The 19,010-nt window shown below is 43.6% G+C and overlaps 1 protein-coding gene across 1 annotated transcript in view; it reads left to right on the forward strand.

Moving 5' to 3' along the window:
- The window catches only part of GALNT13 (polypeptide N-acetylgalactosaminyltransferase 13), a 110,952-nt gene that overhangs the window by 78,539 nt on the left and 13,403 nt on the right, over positions 1 to 19,010 (forward strand). The window contains exons 10-11 of the mRNA XM_035566076.2: positions 6,478 to 6,617; positions 9,506 to 9,604. Of these exons, the coding sequence (XP_035421969.1) occupies positions 6,478 to 6,617; positions 9,506 to 9,604 (239 nt within the window). The remainder of the gene's footprint in view (positions 1 to 6,477; positions 6,618 to 9,505; positions 9,605 to 19,010) is intronic.

The raw sequence follows: 19,010 nt of genomic DNA on the forward strand, positions 1-19,010 counted from the left end.
ATCAGTAACTGATGTAAGTCAAGGGTGCAAGGTTACACTCTGGATAGTTCTTTGCTACTACCAACATCTTTCTTCCTCATATGCAAAATGTACATCTTATTTTATTGTTTCCAAGACACCTAAATATTTAGGTGTATACCCAAATAGATTTGCACATACGTGCCTCCTCAGCTTGCTCCAGTTACCTGCCATAGTATTCCTAGCAGCATTATTCACTTCTTTTTCTAGCTGTTCCAGCATATCTCATTCCACTCAGCCTGCGTATTTCTAAATGTAGGCAGTTATGTCAATTTATGCATTAAAATACTGTATCTAATCATTGAACGGAAATAATTATATGCTCAGAATAGGCCTGCATTTGCACAGTCAGCTGAAAAAGATAATGCACATAATAGTTTGGTTTCTCTGTGTACTCACTGCATTGCTAAACCACTTATCGTCTTAATAATCAGTTAGTATTCAATTCCCAAATACTAGCTAGTCTATTAAGGCTAAAATGCAAAGTTACATTATTTTTCATGCACTTTATTTAAGGCATTATAGAGAATTTAAATATAGTATTTTAAAGTTTTAATTTGGGATTACAAGATAAGTGCTTGTGTTTTACCGAGATTTACTCAGCAGATGATGTGCAATCCTCCTTTCAAGTGTAATTGTATAATTAGGTTGATAATGGCTGTATCAATTTAGCAAGTAAGAGCTCTTGATAAACATTTTCACTCTTCCCTTACCGATTTAGCATTTTAGTGCTAAAGGACTGCCAGAGCTGCGAGTGCAGTCACTCCAAAATAAGTTCATTCGACCTGTGGCGTCACGGTGCCGAAGGGAGAGGTGCACGCTGCCCTCACGCACCACGTGCTGGCTCCAGTCTGTGCTGGCACAGGGATGGAGCCGTTGGGGAGAGCTTCATGGGATGAATGGTGCCACCTCGCCCTGAGCCTGCCTGCCTGGGCCCTGAGCCTGCTCAGAGTAAAAATAATGGGGGAAGAAAAAAGGAAGCAAGTACAAAAAATATCACAACTCTGCTAGCATCACAATTACCAAAGGGGCTCTCTGGGTTCTTTGCTCGACCTCATCTTCCAGTCACTGCAGCTGTAGGGCTGCACGCATCGTGCGCCAGGGATGGAAATCCTCCTGGTCAGTCAGGCGTGGCTGTGGGCTAGGCAGTAATTCTGCCCGAGGCAAACGTAAATGTAGGTCCTCGTAAGCAAAAAAAACCTGTTCCTTGACTCCAAATGCATGAATGTCTTCTGAGGTGCCTTGTGCAGGCCTTATGCAGATAGCAGCAGTACGGCTGCTGCTGCATCAAAAAATACCTTTACTCTGTTCTTTCTGTTAATTTTGCAGACACTGATATTGAAGACCCAAATCATATTAATAGTCCTTGCTTACTGAGCTTCCCTGAAAAAAAAGCAAAAACAACACATCATATTGAATAGAAGCAATTGCATTGCACAATACTTCTCTTCATAGCATTATCCACTGTTTCTAAGCTGTTCACATAAAAATTACACTTGTCTGTGTACATGCACACAAACGTTTTTTGCACACGCAGGAGAGGAGGCGCTGAGGCTGCGGGAGGGCTGAGGACAGCTGGGCCAGCCCAGTGCCTCCTGTGTGCCCGCAGGCTGCACAGCTCTGGGAGCGGGTTTGCCCCCAGCGTTGCTTGTAGGAGCAAAAGCTCTGCCTTGTGTCCTGAGTGGGGCTTCTGGCAGGTGAGTGTATTCCCAGTGCCACGTCTTCAGCCCTGAGCCTTGGTTAGCTCACCCAGCCACTGGAGTCGATCACAGGTAATGGTCCAAAAAATAATAATGTTCTTCAAAGAGCATTTCATGTTCGAGAGTCACCAAAATAGCAAGTTACTAATGTAGAAAAAGAGCAGAAGAAAGCAAACAGTGGGTCAGTGATGGAGCAGTGGCACAGTAGTTGCAAGGATGACAGGAGCCTGGTCCCTTTGTGGGGTGTGGGAAGTAGCCACAGGCCGCCCGCCCGTGGCAGTGGTTTCCTGGGGGAAAACTCAAAATCTTCATTCCATGCCGTGTCTGAGAGTATGAAACAACGGCATCAATTTGTCTTAAATTGCTTACAAATTGATGCAAGACCTTTTCAAAGGGAGGCATTTTGTTGGTATTGTGTTTTTTTAGCTTTGCTTTTTGAGTTAGCGCATTTTTTGGTTGTTTCACTTTTTGGTGAGTTATGCGTGTTGTTCTGGCAGTATAAATAAGACATCAAGGAGTTCCCCAGCCAACTTCATTAATGTTTTGGCTAATTAGAAAATGCATTTGTTACCAATTAATGTCTGCTTTTGATAGAGGCATAAAGCGGAATTCTCTGGATTTTGGAAGCGTACATCACATGCTATTTTCTGAGCTGTGTTATAAGCAGCGTGGAAAGCACAGCCAGAGCTGCCTGGCGTTCAGCTGTCACCCTGGGCAGCTGGAGGAGGTGAACGGCTCCTCTGACGCCAGCACAGCGACGGTGGGGAAGAGGAAAAGGCAGCAGAGCATGCTGCAGACAAGCATCCTCCCAGGCACCGGTTGAGCCACAGTGATGCAGAAAGTGGTGTTTTTCCAAAATGACTTGCAAGGGTTCTCAGTGCTTCTCTGTAACGTGCCCCAAGCATCCTGCTTTTGCAGACTTAATTTAGCACTTGGCTGTGTTTACCCCTGTGAAACATAATACAATTCCAAGTACAATGTTGGTAGTAAAAAAGCAAACGTCATCAAATAAAAGCATTGCCAGCTGTGGAGTTTGCAGGTAGACTTGGTTCTTAGCTTTGTCATTTAAAGGAGGCACTGCAGATAGCGAGCTGGCTGCTGTGCGATGCAGCACAGGTTTTCAGATCTGAACTACAGCCTAACATGCTTGGACTGGCTTCTCTGGTCCATTGCTCTCCATTTGAATGCTCTGGAATATCAATTCAGTGAAATGTTTTCTCTTAGGCTTTTCAGGGCAGCAAAAGACAGCAAAAGCCTCATTTGGATTAAGTTTTCTAAGGGTTATTCTTACATAAAGAAAATGATTTCCAGTTCTGCAACTTTGTACTTCATTTCAGTGAATAGTTTTCATCTTTATCATCATGAATAAATGGCTTGTTACGCAGAAACGGTACATTTAGCCAATTTTGAAACTGTGTCCTTGTATACCAATTTACAGGGCATGACCATTGGAAAAAATGCAGGTGTAATGCAATTCTGCAGCCACTCAATTTGTTCCACTTGAAGCGCATCAGCCGGTCTGTTAATATAACCTGCTTCTTTCCTGAGAGGTTTGCTTTTCAACATTATACTTCCTTTGGCTTTTTGTGATGTTTTGTTTCTTTTTTGCATCCGAGAACATTTCACTTACATTTTCTTAGTTAAGCGTAAGCGGACTTATTAGTCATTAATTATTTTTATATTTCCTCTGAGTCCCACTGATTATTTAGCAAGTAATGACACCGAATAGGTATTGATTCCTAATAGCTTGGTTTAAATTGAGCAGAAGGGGCTATAAAGGTTTACTAGAGATCTATACAAATTAGGTCCTTGCTGGAAGCAAGAGCAGAGCGTTTGGGCTGGCGTCATGCAGCGTGAATGAGTGCTACCTAAACAAGTCAGCCTGGTTCATGCAAGACAAGGAATGTCTGTAATGAAGGGGCTTTGGGAAGGGAGAACGCGTCGGGGTTGTGGTGGGGAGTATTTCCCATATGTTATAGGAACCTGTGGAGAGGAAGGGAAGGGAGGGCTTCATTTGGAAGGGGCGACTCCTGCCTGTGTGCTGGGGACCTGGGCACCACCACAGGGCACACGGCCAGGTCTTGTGGGATCCCCAGATATAAGAGCCTGGGGATAAAGCTGCCCCACTGCGGTGGGTATGCCAAAGCCACCAAGGGCTCCCAATCTTTACTGCTAGGCTTCATTAACGTGTAAAACCAAAATTTGTCTTGCTGCCATTTGTTTAATTACAGAAAACTCAAGTATGAAGCTGAGTCAGATTGAGTGGAAAAGGGTTTATTGCTTTCTATTCCAGCAACACCAGGGCTGAAACAACTGTGGAATTAGAAATCCGTGTAAGCCAAATAGAAACAAGGTGTTTGGTGAATCCACAGGGTTTTTCGTTGAGAGGCAGCATTTCAGATTTGGTTTACAACCAGCGTATCAAAGTGTGCGTGTGCGATGGGGGAAGGCTGTGTTGTTTGTGATCTCAGACCAGAACAGTGTTAATATCCTTTTTCCTCATGTTCAGCTTCATCAGATCCCCACAGTACAGAGCGCTATGCAACTCAGATATTGCTTTTCTCCTAACCCCTCCAGTGCCCTCCCACGAGGAAGATTAGCCTGATTAGAGGTAAGGACGGAGCAGCACGCGTGCCAGCAGCACGCTTCTCTTCCTCTGCAAGTGGCAGCACTCACAGGCCCCCACACCCCCCTTCCCAAAAGAGCTCATCCTGAAAACATAAGAAAATGTAAATACAGTCTTTTTTCTGTAAACAAAGATGTGTACAAGTTGCAGAAATCCTGCCGACAAAACTTGTTTAACAATCCAGTTTAAGTCTTCACTTTTCCACTGTCCCGTAAGTTACTATGATTTAAGTTACTATGATTTAAATATGGATAAGAGTGGCGTAAGTTAAATTTTTGTTAATAGCGATAAGTGGTTTTACTGTTGAGTACTGAATTTCTTTAGAGATGGTTATCATCTTGTGCGTTAGGGCGTGATTTCCTAGCAGAATATGCTGATATTCTTGAAGTTTCACCTCTAAAATGGTTTCAAAATAAGATCCCATAGATAAGTGGAAAGTAGAAGATGATGGAAATGCAGCATAGATTTCAGATATAAATCTGGTGGTGCCTTTCAAGCTATGATCTGAAAATATTTCTATGTAGCACTATCACTGTGGCTTGAAAACTGGCCGAGGACCAGTAAGCAGTCATGTTATAACCAAAATAACACTGCGCTGAATCTGGATGCGCTGCAGCTATGCAGAGTGCTTCTTTAAAGTAAAAATAAATACCTTGCTAAATATAGTTCAAAGTGAAGCCCAATAGGCTGAGGAACTGTTTCTGAAAGCCTAACCCTGCTGAAGAAGCAGTGGAGATAACTGCTGAAGAAGCAGTGGAGGTACCTGGAGACTGGCCGTTGTATCTTTGTGCTGAGCTCCTTCCTTCGCTGTCCTGTTCCTGCAGCGTGTCGGTCTTGAGAGGGGTGTCGAGGCTGCTGGTTCACTTGTGTGTTAACCTCCGAGAGACATACGCAGACCTGCACAAGTCAGCCTGCTAGGAGGGTGGGAATGGCAATGGTATTTGCCTGTCATATGCCCTTCCTAGAAAGTGTTAAGAAGTTGAGTATATTGGTTGCCTTTCTTTGGCACTGAACAGGTGCGCCTGATGGGTTTCTTCTCCGTGTAATGAGTTTCTAGCCCCTTTTTTAAGGAGCTGTTGGGAAGGCGTGGTGCTGAGCTGGCTCGCTGCAGGCTGCAAGTGCTGTGGGCAGTGCTGGTGCACGCCGGCTGTCAGAGGGGGGTGTTTGCGTGCGATGCAGCCGTTTCTGACCTCGTTCATGCCATCTCCAGTGTCTGGGGCGTGCAGCCCTGCCCGCGTGCTCCCATGTGCATTTCCACTTCCTTGGGCACACACACACCAGCAGGTAAGTACGTGACTTGTCTGGCTGTCGCCTCAGCGGCACCGTATGTTCTGCTAATCCATATGTTCTAAATTAGAACGCAGACTGCCACCTCCCTAAGGGCTTCCCAGCTGATTTCCCCTCTCCCTGACTCTTCATCTACGTTTTCTCCCTCTGTGACCCACGTTTCCTACTGGCGGCCCTCACATCACCCCTTGCTGGTGGCAGCAGGATGCTGCTGGGCTTGGGTCTGGCACCCGGAGATGGGTGCTAGGAAGGGTGCTGCTAGGAAGGGTGCTGGGGATCCCGGTTTGTTATCGGGGCACAGCACCTTGCAAGGAGGAGCGGCGGCGTCCTGGGAGAGGGAGCTGGAAAAGTCCAGCCAGCGTGCTAATGGACCACGGGGGTAAAGGTGTTCATGGACGGGGTTTTCTTTCTGTGAGCATCAAAGTGAGTAAACACTGTATAGCATTTTTTAAAAGGGGATCTTGAATTAATCACTATTTGGTCTGAAATTCTTGGATTATATACAATTGAACTTTGGTCCTGAATGATTAATGTCTTGGGATACAAAGGAATCAAGGAATTCAGTGGTCTTGGCTTTCTGGGTTGGAAAACTATCAGAAAAAGAAAAAATGTAATTTTTTCAAGAGTTTCAAGTCTTGCTAAATTAATTATTTAATGCTTGTAAATATCTGTGGTGTAGCAGCAGTGCATGTATTCACCCAGTGCTGTATTATAATTTCAGCAAATGGCCCTTGGTAAGAGGGAAATTGTTTAAAAAAAAAAAAAAAAAAAGGGAAAATGATCAGTGATGTCTTCTTTGTAGCTTTGCAGGAACCGCGCTTTGATCATGTCTCTTAACAATTTCAGGTGTCGTTAAGGTGGATTACGGTGATGTGTCGGTCAGAAAAGCACTAAGAGAAAACCTGAAGTGTAAACCCTTTTCATGGTACTTGGAAAACATCTACCCCGACTCGCAGATCCCAAGGCGCTATTACTCTCTTGGCGAGGTAGGAATCACTCATTTATTATGCTGAATTAAACAGTAAGTGCGCCGCACACGTGGCGAGTCACTGGGAAGGTGAAGTGGCTTTGGAGAAAGAATTAAAGTGCTTGTGTGCATTCTCTGGATCTTATTCACCTTTTATTTTGAGCAGGTTATATATATGCAAAATCTTTTTAAGGGGGTATTGCTGTTATGAAAGTGTTCACCATTAAAAATCCATCTTTTAAATTAAGTTGCGTATCAGAAAACATGGGTTTGTGATTAATATTTTCAAATGATTAAATAATGTGGAATAGTTGAAAAAGCTTTCCATCATCATTTGTCACTTGTATGTAGAATAGAAAGTAAGCTTCTTTTTGCCCCCCTTCTTTTTCTTTTTTTTTTTTAATGAATTGTGGTTGTTCATTGATACAGTGTTTTCTGTCGAGGCTGCCTGGAGCTGAATATCACAGGCATTCCTAATAATCTGATGATTTGAGTACTACCAAGAACCTGAAGGCTCTTTAAAATTCAGATAATTTGCTGTTAAAAATATTCTATTGAGTTGTATCTAAGCTGACTTCTGAAAGCTCTTGAATGCTTTGATTTAAAGGTAGCTACTGATAGAATAGCAATCAAAGGAGCAAATGGCTTTATTGCATCCAGGAAAGTAATTTGCTATTGAAACTTGCAATTGTAGTGAAAAATAAAAGCCACAGTAGGGTTTTGAGTTTAACTATGACAAAATAAAGTGAAACATGGGTTTACAGCAAGGAAAGAACTCATCTAACAAGTGTGAAATAATAACGGATTTGTACAATATTGTCAGACTGGAAAATAAAAGTATGAGGAAGTAATACAACAGTTATTAAAACACCTTATTTTTAACAACACAGCCTCGGTTTCTATGGAAACAGGCGTTCAGGCAGGATCTATGAATTAAAACTCATGCTTGACTATTGCAGCCGCCGACTGCCAGTTGAGCAGTAAAGTGGATTTTTACACCTAAAACTCCAGTCCCCTAATCAGCAGTAATGGAGAATTTTAAAAACATCTGAGGTGTATTCTCAGAGTAGTTTTCCTCCCTTCCAGCGGCGAATTGAAATATAACTGTTGCTTTTATAAACCAAGTGCACAAATTTAAAATGAAATTTCCACAGTGTGGAGCTGTACGGAACTGAAGCTCTTCGGTAGCTGGTGCAGCTTTTTCATCTGGGACTTGCCAGGCAGATCCTGAAGACTGCCAGGTCTTCATTTGCAACTAAATTTTCTCTTCGGTTAGAACATAACCTACATGCAGTTACTGTGTTAGATTTGAATTTCCTAGACGAACAAAAATACTGCCTCAGATAGGGCATAAGCTTTTGGCAAAATGTGGTGAATGCTGAATATGCTTTTCTGTATTTTACTCATTTCACGTTGTAAGTGAATAGAATGTAAATGCAAGACAATTATTTTGTAAAGCTGAGACATAATAATCATAGAGGAGTTTTCGTCACTTTTCATTTTAGCCCTCTGTTTTAATGAGTCAAGGGATTGCAAAAAAAATACCTTTCTCATGAAAACACTTGACTGTCTATTTCTACAAAAAGGTGATATAAGAAAAAGAGGCTTGACTGCAGCTTTTCATGAAAACGAGTTTGAGAAAATTGAAGTAGCTCCGTAACATGTGAAACGAATGTTTTTTCTTAGAACAAAGATGAAGTTCAGGCAGTTTTCTCATTTACCCACAGTTCAGGATTGGAATAGTGTCCAATTCCCAGATTTGTGATGCTTTTTAACAAGGAAAATTCCTGCTAGTCTCAGCTGGGCGCGTGAGCTGACTGCCAGGATTATTTCTTTACGAGCTGGCTCGTTCGTCCCCACTGCGGCTACAGGGGGCATGGGTTTGGGGAGCTGATGGGCAGCGGTGGGGTCCGTCGGTGGGTTACCGGCTGGCAGCCCAGGGCTGGAAACCGTGGGTCACAGCAGTCTCCCGAGGGTGTACAGCCCTGCTGCTGGCTTCTCTCGGGGGATCGAGCAACGAAGAGCGCGAGCCTCGAGGGATTATTCCCCAACCGAAGGCGGTGCGATTTCGGTCTGATCGATTACAGTGCTGGAGCAGGCGAAGAAGTGGCCGTGTGAGCGCTGTTTCGCAATTCACTGCCATGCCTGTTAAGCCTCTGAAAGTGGCGCTGGGAATTAGAGATGATTGCGACACGTGCTAAATACCACTCAAGTAGTTTCAGAGTACCGTTCACACCAGTTTTGCCAAAGCACCGAGGCCCAAGACGTGTCTTGACCTTGCTCCCATTAGCAAGAAGATCGCCGCGTGCTGTTGGCAGTGGCAAGGAGCAGGGCCCCCTGTTTGTGCAGCGCTCCTACAGGAGAGCTGGGCTCCGAGCAGAAAGTTTTATTGACAGACGTTGGCAGTATCAGTGGATGACAGCACCGTACTTGTTAGAGCAGAGGAGGGAGAAGGTGCTCAGTCAAGAAGCTGCCCGGCAGCCCCTGCTCGGAAGGAGTCAGACACGAGACACTGCTCGCACTCAGTTTGTCTGTCTGGGGACAGGCTCGGCCCTGCTGGAAGGAAATAAAAACTCGTGTCTTAGGCAAACCACTGCTTCTGCATCGTTAAGCATATTTCACTTGTTAACAAAACAGCACAGGGCACCGGATGAGATTCGGCTTGAATGCCGTTCATCCTCTCACTTACTATGTAATTTAAAAACTCATTATGGTTTTTGTAATTATTTCATGTTCTTTTGGGAGTGTGATATATTTACCAATTGCAAGTTGAAATGCATTCATATAGCTGAATGCATAGATAATGTACTTTTTCCTGCAGCCCACAGTTATGTAATTTTTTCTGTGCAAATATGGCATTTAGAGACATACTTTTTTACGGAACATTTCATCTCTTTTTTTTTTCAGATCAGGAATGTTGACACCAACCAGTGCTTAGACAACATGGGCCGCAAGGAAAATGAGAAAGTGGGCATCTTCAACTGCCATGGCATGGGAGGAAATCAGGTAAAAAAAGAAATAAGAAATAAATGTTAAAAAAAAAGTTTTTTTTTTACAGTAAATGCTTCAATCTGCTGCTGTGTAACCACAGGCAAAATAGTTATCTGGAAAAACTGGTTAGAATTCTCTCAGAGTAATGCAGGAGCTGCAGTTTCACCTGTCAGCATTCCCTTCCCTCTGCAGAAACAAGTGCCGCTCGTGTCGCTGCAGGCAAGTGGTTTGTGCTGGGCACCTGTGATGTGGTCGTGCTGGAGAAACGTGGGCCCTCGGGCACCGCAGCTCAGGCATGGAAGTGCTGCATCACTACAAAAAAAGAATTGCAGCAATTAGCAAACATAGTGATGGAAGTTGCAAACTTTCTGAGATTTTGAGCTTCTTAGGCACTTTAAGAGTACTCAGAAAGCCACCGTTTCAAGTAACAGCTGCCCATTTTGAAAACATACCGGTTCACATCCATAGGTCCTGCATTTATAGGTCCAGAGAAGTATCTGAGTGAAGACATTGAATTTATTCCTGTTATTTAGAGTGCAAAGAAATATATTTAAAGTTTACAGATGCTAACAGTAAAAAATTTGCTCATGGATGTTAGTTTATTTGTTGATATTGGGGGAAAATACATTTTTCAATGTAACAGGTAAGAATCTAGCTTTGATCTAGATAACTCACCCCCGAGTCATGGCTGACTCCTGTGGGTCCAGTGTCCTTTATACTTCTCACGTCAGCCAGAATCCACAGATAGATGGGTTGTGTACGCCTGCAGAAGGGACACAGGGACACTGTTCTCCTGTGTTTGCGTGAACAACGAGCACTATCTGTGATCTTGTGGAGGTTTTGCTAGGTGTGTCTGACCTACATGCGGAACATTATGCATCCTTTCGAGCTCATACACAACTCCCATTAAAAGTTATCTCTATTAACTTCTGTTATAATGAGAAATTAGAACTGAGCTAAGTCATGTAAATGCTGGGGGCGGGGGGGCTGTACGGTTACAAAAATAGCTGAGGAACAAAACTGCTTCAGAATGAAAATGAAGCAAAAATAATACCTAGCTCGTTAGAGCAGAGCAAGATGCATGTGTGCTATCCAGCTGGAGGCACAGGCAAATATCTCATGGCTCCCAAAGTGGTTTAAAGGACTCGAGGATAATAAGATTCTAAAAATATGAACTTCTTTAAAAAAATAAAGAAAAATGATGTACATTGACTGAGGCCCCTCATCTGGGAATCGTTTTGAGATTACAGAACTGTGGAGGATTCCTTGTTATGTTGGCATGGGCATTTCTGATGGCCGTATTTCAGTCACCGGGTCACAGCTGAGTTAGGATTACTGATAGTCTCTAAAATAAACACTGCAAATCTAATGCAGTAAAATGTGACCTTAGAACTGTTTTCTTTGCTTTACATGGAAAGAAAATGCAAATGTCCTCAAAATCCTGTCTTCAAATCAGCTGCAGTGGGACAGGGCTTTCATGGCAAGAATATTAGGTTTGGGCATCGATGCATCGCTTTCCCAGCACGGGAGGGCGTGCACACCCGCCTGGTGAGGTTCCGGCTTTGTGGCATTTTAGAGGAAATTTATTCCGTTCACTGGCCTGGCATTGGGCGAAACAGTCCTCTGTTTTTCCTGCCTGCAGTCATCCCGACGGGGCGATGTTAGTCTTTTACTGCGTTGCCATGGCAATGGCATCTCCTCCCGTGGATGTTCGGGGCGCTGTGCACAGCCGCCACCAGACGCCGCCGTCCCGCACGGCCCAGGGCACCAGGGGCCATGTGGGTTCTCATATGGGTTTCCACGTGGGTTCCCACGCAGGTTTACCCGTGAGTTCCCACGTGGGTTCCTACACAGGTTCCCATGCAGCTTCCTAAATGGGTTTCCCCGCAGGTTCCCTCCCAGGTTCCCACACGGGTTTTCCCTGCAGGTTCCCCCATAAGTTCCCCCACGGGTTCCCATGTGCGTCCAGGCTGTGCTGGGCAGCGAGGGGCCGTGGCACCATTCCCTCCCCTTCTGAAGAGCAGACAAAGCCGCAAACAAGTCCCCATTGTCCTGCATTTCCCTTAACAAGAAGCTTCACATCAACCAGAGCCCACCGAAGTGACGGTCTGGGGGATTTTTGCCATTTTTCCGTGCAAATGGGGAGCATTTTGTCCAGATCCGTTTCGAGTGAGTGGGGAATCGCATCCACCGGGAGTTTGCTCAGTGGTACCGTGTCTGGGGCAGCTGCTGCAGGCTGCCATCAGAAAGAGTGTGGTGTTTTATAGGGTTTAGTAAGCAGGCAAGGTGAGCACCACTGCCTTCTGGCAGTGTTTCATACAGAAAGTTCAGGCTCAGTACCCACTGACAATTAAAAAAACCAAAGACAAAAGCCCACGCTTGTTAGAGGTTTTTTTTTTTTCCCCAGTTAGCTGTAAGTAATGAGTCTTTCAGAAACTGTTCTGTTCTGTAGGTTTTTCATAGATTTTTCATTTTTTCCCCATTCACAGTAAACGTATAAATTTTCAAATGCCTCTCAAACGTGAGCACTTTGTGTAGCAGTATGTAGAAAGATTTTTCATAAAATCTCCCTCTGGAAGGATTTATTTGTATGCTGTGGTAGATTGCCTGTCGCTGAGAATAGGTAGAAGCGTGTGAGCTGCCTGACTCTCGAGACTGCTCTTACACAGCAGTCCTCCCTCCTGAGGGCGTCAGGCGGAGATGTTTCGCGGTGTGGACAACTGTGCCAGCCCTGGTGGGCAGGGGCACCTCGAACCCTGAGCATAAGCCTGCTGGTGAAAGCTCCTGCTGTGGCCATCGGAAACACTGAAACACAGCAGTCATACTTCACGTTTTTATTTAGATAATTTATCAATGGCTACAGCCATTCAGCAGTGCACCTAACAGCACTTCGGGCACAAGGTGTAACAGAGCAAAACACTGAGCTCGGTGACAACTGGACGCTCGTTCGTGCTGCTGGTAGTGTTCTGCAGCTGGTCTGAAACCAGTCAGCTGCAGCCCGTCCGTACAGGGAGCGCTGGATGCGTAAACACAGTGCCCATGAGAGGTTTCATGAGTGGAGTGCTTTGATTTCATTTCTTAATTGTAGTATCTTAAATAAATGCTAGGTTTCTTAAATGGTTACCAGGAGGTAGCTTAGCCAGCCCTTCTTTGCTTTTCCTGCCTTTCTCACCTTTGGCAATCTCCTGTTTTCCCCGATTTTGATCTATGTGTAGCTTTTCATCCTCTAAACAAAACCGTCATGAGCAAAACTAATTATTTCTGATATTTGGCTAGTCCATTTTGCTGATATACGATTTCCCTTGCAGACTTTACATCATTCTTATGTATTGATGTTATAAACCTCTGGGCAGGAACTGTCTGACATGCTGGATTTGCTCAGGGTGCAGCACGGCGGAGCTCTTGGTGATCTCCAGCACAATCGTAATAACTATGATTAATAGGGAACAAAGGAGCAGTGCCTGGCTATTAAATAACAGCATCTTTTGTTTAACGCAGTCAGAATGAGAATAGTGACTTATTTTTAGAGTCTACGTAAAAACTGAATTGCTTCTTCTTTAAACTGGCAGAAATAGTCCCCAGGGAATGGAGGAAAACTAGCACTGGATGCATAAAATAGCAGCAATGAAGCCTGGGTAGCTAAGGTGCAGGACAGGAGCATTGGCTGTACCTGCTAGGAAGCGTGAATTCAGTGTGATGCTGCTTCTCAGGAGGAAGGGGAAGAGATGCTTCAGAAAAGGCTTTGAGAAATGCTTTGCACTAACAGCTTTTGTTGCAGATGTGTAGGAAGCCATCCATTATGAAGTGACAGCAGCCTGAGAAACAAAACCAAACCAACAAAAACAAACAAGCCAGCCACAGCCCTGCCACCGCCGTGAAGCCAAAAGTCAGCTTTTGTTGCGGTTTTTGTGCAAACTGCTGAATGCACTTGAAACCCCTGTGCAGTAACAGTGGTTAAGAAAGGACAAAAGATTCCCTTGTGGAGGACAAAGGGCTTGATATCGGGAAGCTGTGTTTGCCACTCACACAAAGGGGTGATTCCACGTGTGTTTTTCCAGTGCCATCTTCTGAATCTGACACAAAGCCAGTTCCTTAGCAACCTGGGAAGCTGTTTCCTGCAGCACAGCTCTGCTGTGGCTGTCCCTGTCTCCAGTAGGCGCTGCCAGCCAGCACTCTTTTCCGTAATTTTATTCATTCTTTCATGCTCGGACCATTTAATGTAGCTGCAACTACTGATTTCAGGCTATGATAGCTGGTGGTAATTACAGTGTTGTCTTGGTCTGTGGGCCCGAGCACCAGGATAAATGAATCCTTGGCACTGGTGGCTGGAGGCAGAGGAAGCAGCGGAATAATTTCTGTATGAGCTTTCCCATGTGAACAAGTCGATTCTGGCTTGGCGGTGTTGGTACCGCTGGCTGATGCAGGTGACTGTCTGTGGGATGAGATGAGTTGCTTTCATGCCACTGAGGATCATCACCTAACCTGTTTTTTAGGGATAAAAGTTATCACTACTTCCAAGCGTAGGAGCAGCCCCACAGACAGCAGTGAGCTGTTCTGGTGCCCTGAGCTGGGCACGTGTGCAGGCAGCGCCATGCCCCGAACAGTCGCTGTAGATTAGGTTTATGCCTTCCTGGTGGGACACAGCTGCCTGGGTGGGTTGGTTTGGTGGTTGTTCGGATATCAGGTACCGTTAAGGTACCAAAGACTAAAGCCTGCTGCTTACATCATCTGGAATTAAAATAGGGCTGGATCCATCCAATCCCAAGGACTCCAGAGGAAGGGCTGGCTCGCTGAAGAAGCGCTTCTGCCCCAAAGCAGAAATTACACTTCTGGACGAAGTTAGCCTCCTGTCTGACCAGTGCCCAGCAGTGACCAGCTTCTGAGGAGGTGGTTCGTGTGACTAGACTTGATAAGGACAAAATTTAAAGTGAATGGGCAAAATATCTAAATCTTTTCTCCCCAAAGTGACGTAAGTGGCAATCTAACTGTCAGAGTCCTGGATCTTTCTTGGACGGTAGTGCCGCCAGCATGAATTTGCATGTTTTAGTAAGGTGACTTTTGATGTTTAATGTGTAAACAATTCGAGGACAGGAAAAGTGCTTTCTTTGCAGCTTTTAATGGAATATTTTAAATCAATTATGAAAGGTGAAATCAAAATTTACCTTTGGGACCTCTGTAGATAATTAAAATGGTTGTCAGAATAAATTAGATTTTTCTGTACTTGGTTATGTCCAGTCTACAACTGTGTTTAGTGCTCAACAGACTTCTTCCTTGATTTCACAGATGTACCTGCCACATTTAGTTCCACATAATACAGTATAAACTAAAAGTTTATGAACAGTGTTCTCAACATGGGACTTCTTATGAGTTGACAAAATACACTAGCTAATTGTTTTCCAAATAAAATGTCAACTAAGGAACGGGAAAGGACAATATATATGTGGGTGTATATATATAAACAGCTACAAATTTGTATTGATTACTCGACTGGTGGATGTCCAGCTAATGGTGTTGCTTGGCACTTTATAAGCATTGAACAAATGAATTCTTTTCTCAGACTTTTCTTGAGGGGAACACTTTGAAAAAGTAATAAGATAGTAAGTGGTACTTCAGGCACCTCTGGCAGCTCAGACTGGCCAACCTCTTAGTCCCAAATGTAGGCTTTAGTGGGGTTTGGCTTTATAGGGCTTACATCTGCCCCCCAGCTTGCTGTATGGAAACATATTAATAAAGGGTATAAATGAAATAAATAAAAAAACATAAGCTGACTCCTGTAAAACATGCTGTTGCTAATAAGCAATAAATCTGTCTATATCAGGATTGTAAGCTTTATTAAGTCAAGGTATTGGTGAAAAATATATGGTTCCTTTTCGTTTTGAGCCACTTCATAAAAAGCAGGAGAGAAATTTTCTCTGTGTATCTGTATAGAAAATTACTATATCAGTTGTGAGATTTTTTTGTGGGTTGTGACTCTGGAGATATTGCAGGGGCAAAAGAAGGGTTTTACCATTAGGGAAAAGGACTAATTCAGGCACCAAGCCTTCTCTTCCATCGTGATGGTTCCTACTGGTTCCTGCACCAGGGCTCTCTCTCGCCATCTCAGATTTCCTTAACAAGAATGATGGAGATACAAATTGTGCCAAAATCATCTTTTACCTCTTGTTTATCTTTATTAATGTCTACTTCGGTCATACTGGGGGCTCGCGTAGACCTGATGAGGATTAAGCTGTCAGGCAGTGAGGGCCCCCCAGCCAGCCCTCACAGCTTCCCCAGTTCCCGCCTGACTCTGTCAGGCTGTCACACATCGCTACTGGAAGTAGTTCTTCTAATAAAGAACGGGTGGCGTAATGCATGCTTTTTGTCAAATACAGTGCTGCTCAATATGAACAGGGCTGACTGAGTCCATGCCTGCACATAAGGAAGAATTCAAGGAGCCCGTACTTTGGACAGGGGGCGCGAGGGCTGGGAGCCCCTCACCGCTGCCACCAGCGGGAGCAGGCCGCACGCCAGGACGGCCAGGTGCTGGCCCCTGCGCAGCCTGCCTGTTAGTAAACACATTGCAACCCGCTAAAAAGGCACCATGGCTGGCTGCTCGTGGGTCCGTAAGCAATGGGGAGTAAAGAGGCCTCTCTCCCAGGCTCCTGGCGCCGTGGTGGCCCAGCACGCTGCCGCCAGGCCCAACGCCTGCACAGCACCAGCGTGCCCCGCATGCCCGCGGCACCTCCATAGCGCTTACGGTGCGGGAAGGCTGGGCTCACGGCAAGGGACTCTCCTGTCGTGCCCTGCAATGTGTTGTGTGAAATACACTATTTAATTAGTGGTAAGATGAGACATATTGTTCCTCAGCCGCTATTTTTATATGGTGACATTAATATAATTATATCTATAATTAATATGGATGTTAGTAAAATGGTGGCCTGATAATTTTACATTGTCTTAATTAGCATTCATTTTTCTTTCTAAAGACTGCATGTTTTGCAAATCCATCTTCTGTAATCGTTAATTCAGACATTGCTTATACTTTCAAAAGATATAATGGAGCAGTGTATTGCAATTATCAAAGAAGAGAGGAAAAAGAAAGATGCAAATGGAAATACATTACAAAATCCAAGTATTTGCTTTCCATAAAGCACAGAAGAAAACATCTGCTATGTCTCTGAGGCTAGAAGAAAGTGTCTGATGCAAATATGTTTACTGTATAAAAAACACAACACAAATAAGTTGAAAATTAAAGTAGAAGTTGCTTCAGGATAAATGCTACTGGATAAATCTCTTAATAATTAGCTTGGTAAAAGATAAACTATCTGCACAGTATATGCATGGAAGTACATGAGTGATTCCTGCAACCAAATTCTGCTATTTCAACTGAAAAATACTTTGTGCTACAAATGTTATCAATGATTTTCAGATTAATAGAAAACTTGGCCATTTTTTTTTGTTCCCCTTAGAGCATGACAGCAAACAAATAATTCTGGCATTTTACCATTGAGTAAGATTTTTTGTTGAAGGTGCTTAAAAGAACAAACAAAGCCCCCCAAAACACTTTTTGTGTTGGATATTATGGTAGCATGGTAGCTGAACAGCTGCTTTAGATTAATGGTTCCTTTAACCCAGGCCTTCAACATTTAAACTACGTGACATCTTTCTCTGCCCAGTCTGGTCCTGGGCCAGTTTTGGCCAAGGATCGTTTTTAAGGATGTGACAGATTGGAGTTCTAATGCTGAGCGCTGCCTTTAGTATGAGTAGCACCGCTGCAAAATCAGGGAATGTTTTACTTATAAATGAGCTATGTCTAGGGGGGATACATATCTCTCCCAACACATAAGTATGTATTTTTCAATAGATGGATATAGATATTACAGATTAATAGGAACACCAATAGTATTTTCCTCCTAACTTAGGTTGTTTATTAATTTATCTCAATTACCATTTCTTGACTTCTGTGCTTATTATTCAAAAAATAACAATAATTCAAAACAATGTACTGAAGGTGGATTTTCTGAGGTCATGATGAATGATTGAAGAAGGTTGCTTTTGATGCTACTGTGTTTTATTCTGAGAAGAATTTTCAGGTGATGGTATAAATGAGAAGTTCATGAACAGATAACTGTTTTTTTCCAAAACCTTCAGATGTTGCTGTTGGTCCTGAACATGGACTGCTCTTACACCTCTTTCAAAGAAACCTTTTCAAAATGATACTCATGTCTCTTCCTTGGTTAGCCTTCAGCTATAAGTTTTCTAAATACTTCTGGGGGATAAATGAATGAGATGGGTAGTACATGTACTTAGTTCTCAGCACATTGGCAAGCACTGGCAAAGCTGATGTTTGCAAAATAGAGGAGAGGTCATATGGTATTTTTAAAGGCCATGGAACTTGCTTTTGTACACAAAAAAAGGGGGGAAGGGAAATATGTATTTAAAAAATACTCATTTGAACACTAACTGGCATTTCTGATTTAGACTCAGTTCACCTTCTTCCAAAAGACACTGTGCTTCAGATTATGATCTCAGCAGAGCACTCATAGCTTGGTATTTAAAAATCTCTTCCCTCTTGAGAAAAGCCTGTCTGAGTATTAGCCCGTGTCTAACATGTTTTTAAGCGAAAGCAAGACTTTGAGAACCTCAGATTTGATGTCAGTGATTTATTGCTGGATGAATAAATACAAAAGGCAGCTGGTACTTTACTGTACCTGTGGATCCTAGATTTTCATCCAGACAAGTCGCTGGTGAGTCGTGAATAAGAAATAATAAAAAATGGGAAGACCGCTGATCCTAGCAGCCCATTGCTTTCCCACCTTTGTCTTGCTGCTGTGAGCTGACAGCTCCACAGCTTTCTTTGCATGCTTGTTTTGTATTCCGTGATCTAAATGATTTATCTGAACCTCCACCTTCAAAATACTTGCCTCTATTCCCTTGGCTGCTTTATGCAGTATATAAATTCTACAGGTTATTTAGGGAGAATTATCTTTACTGGCCCACCACTGCAAAGTGTCACGTTTCCAAGTGACACGGAATCCTCCGCCCTCAGCTTACTGCACTGAAGTTGTCATTTGCTGCTTGATTGATTCTTTTTCGTTGAGTACAATTAAATTTTTCACCAAAAGTCTCAATGGATAGACACTTCCCTGGGGCACTGCAGTGTTTGTGGTTCAGAGTTCAGTCTTGGCTCTTTTAATTATTCTGCAGGCCTTTTGCAAGAGGAATAGATTTTACAGAAACTGTGAAATTGCCAAGTAATTGTTGTGTATGTCCAGATGTTGTATTCATCTGTGTTCTTATACCTCTGTTAATTGAAGTGTTGCTGCGTACGTGAGCATTTTACATATTGCTGACAACACTGTTTCTCAGTTGTATGGGTGGATACAGGTTTATACTCATCAGAACCTGAATGGGACATCATAATTTTACTATTTGTCATGGT

The sequence above is a fragment of the Cygnus atratus genome, chromosome 6, assembly GCF_013377495.2.
Source record: "Cygnus atratus isolate AKBS03 ecotype Queensland, Australia chromosome 6, CAtr_DNAZoo_HiC_assembly, whole genome shotgun sequence".
NCBI classification, from domain to species: Eukaryota; Metazoa; Chordata; class Aves; order Anseriformes; family Anatidae; genus Cygnus; species Cygnus atratus.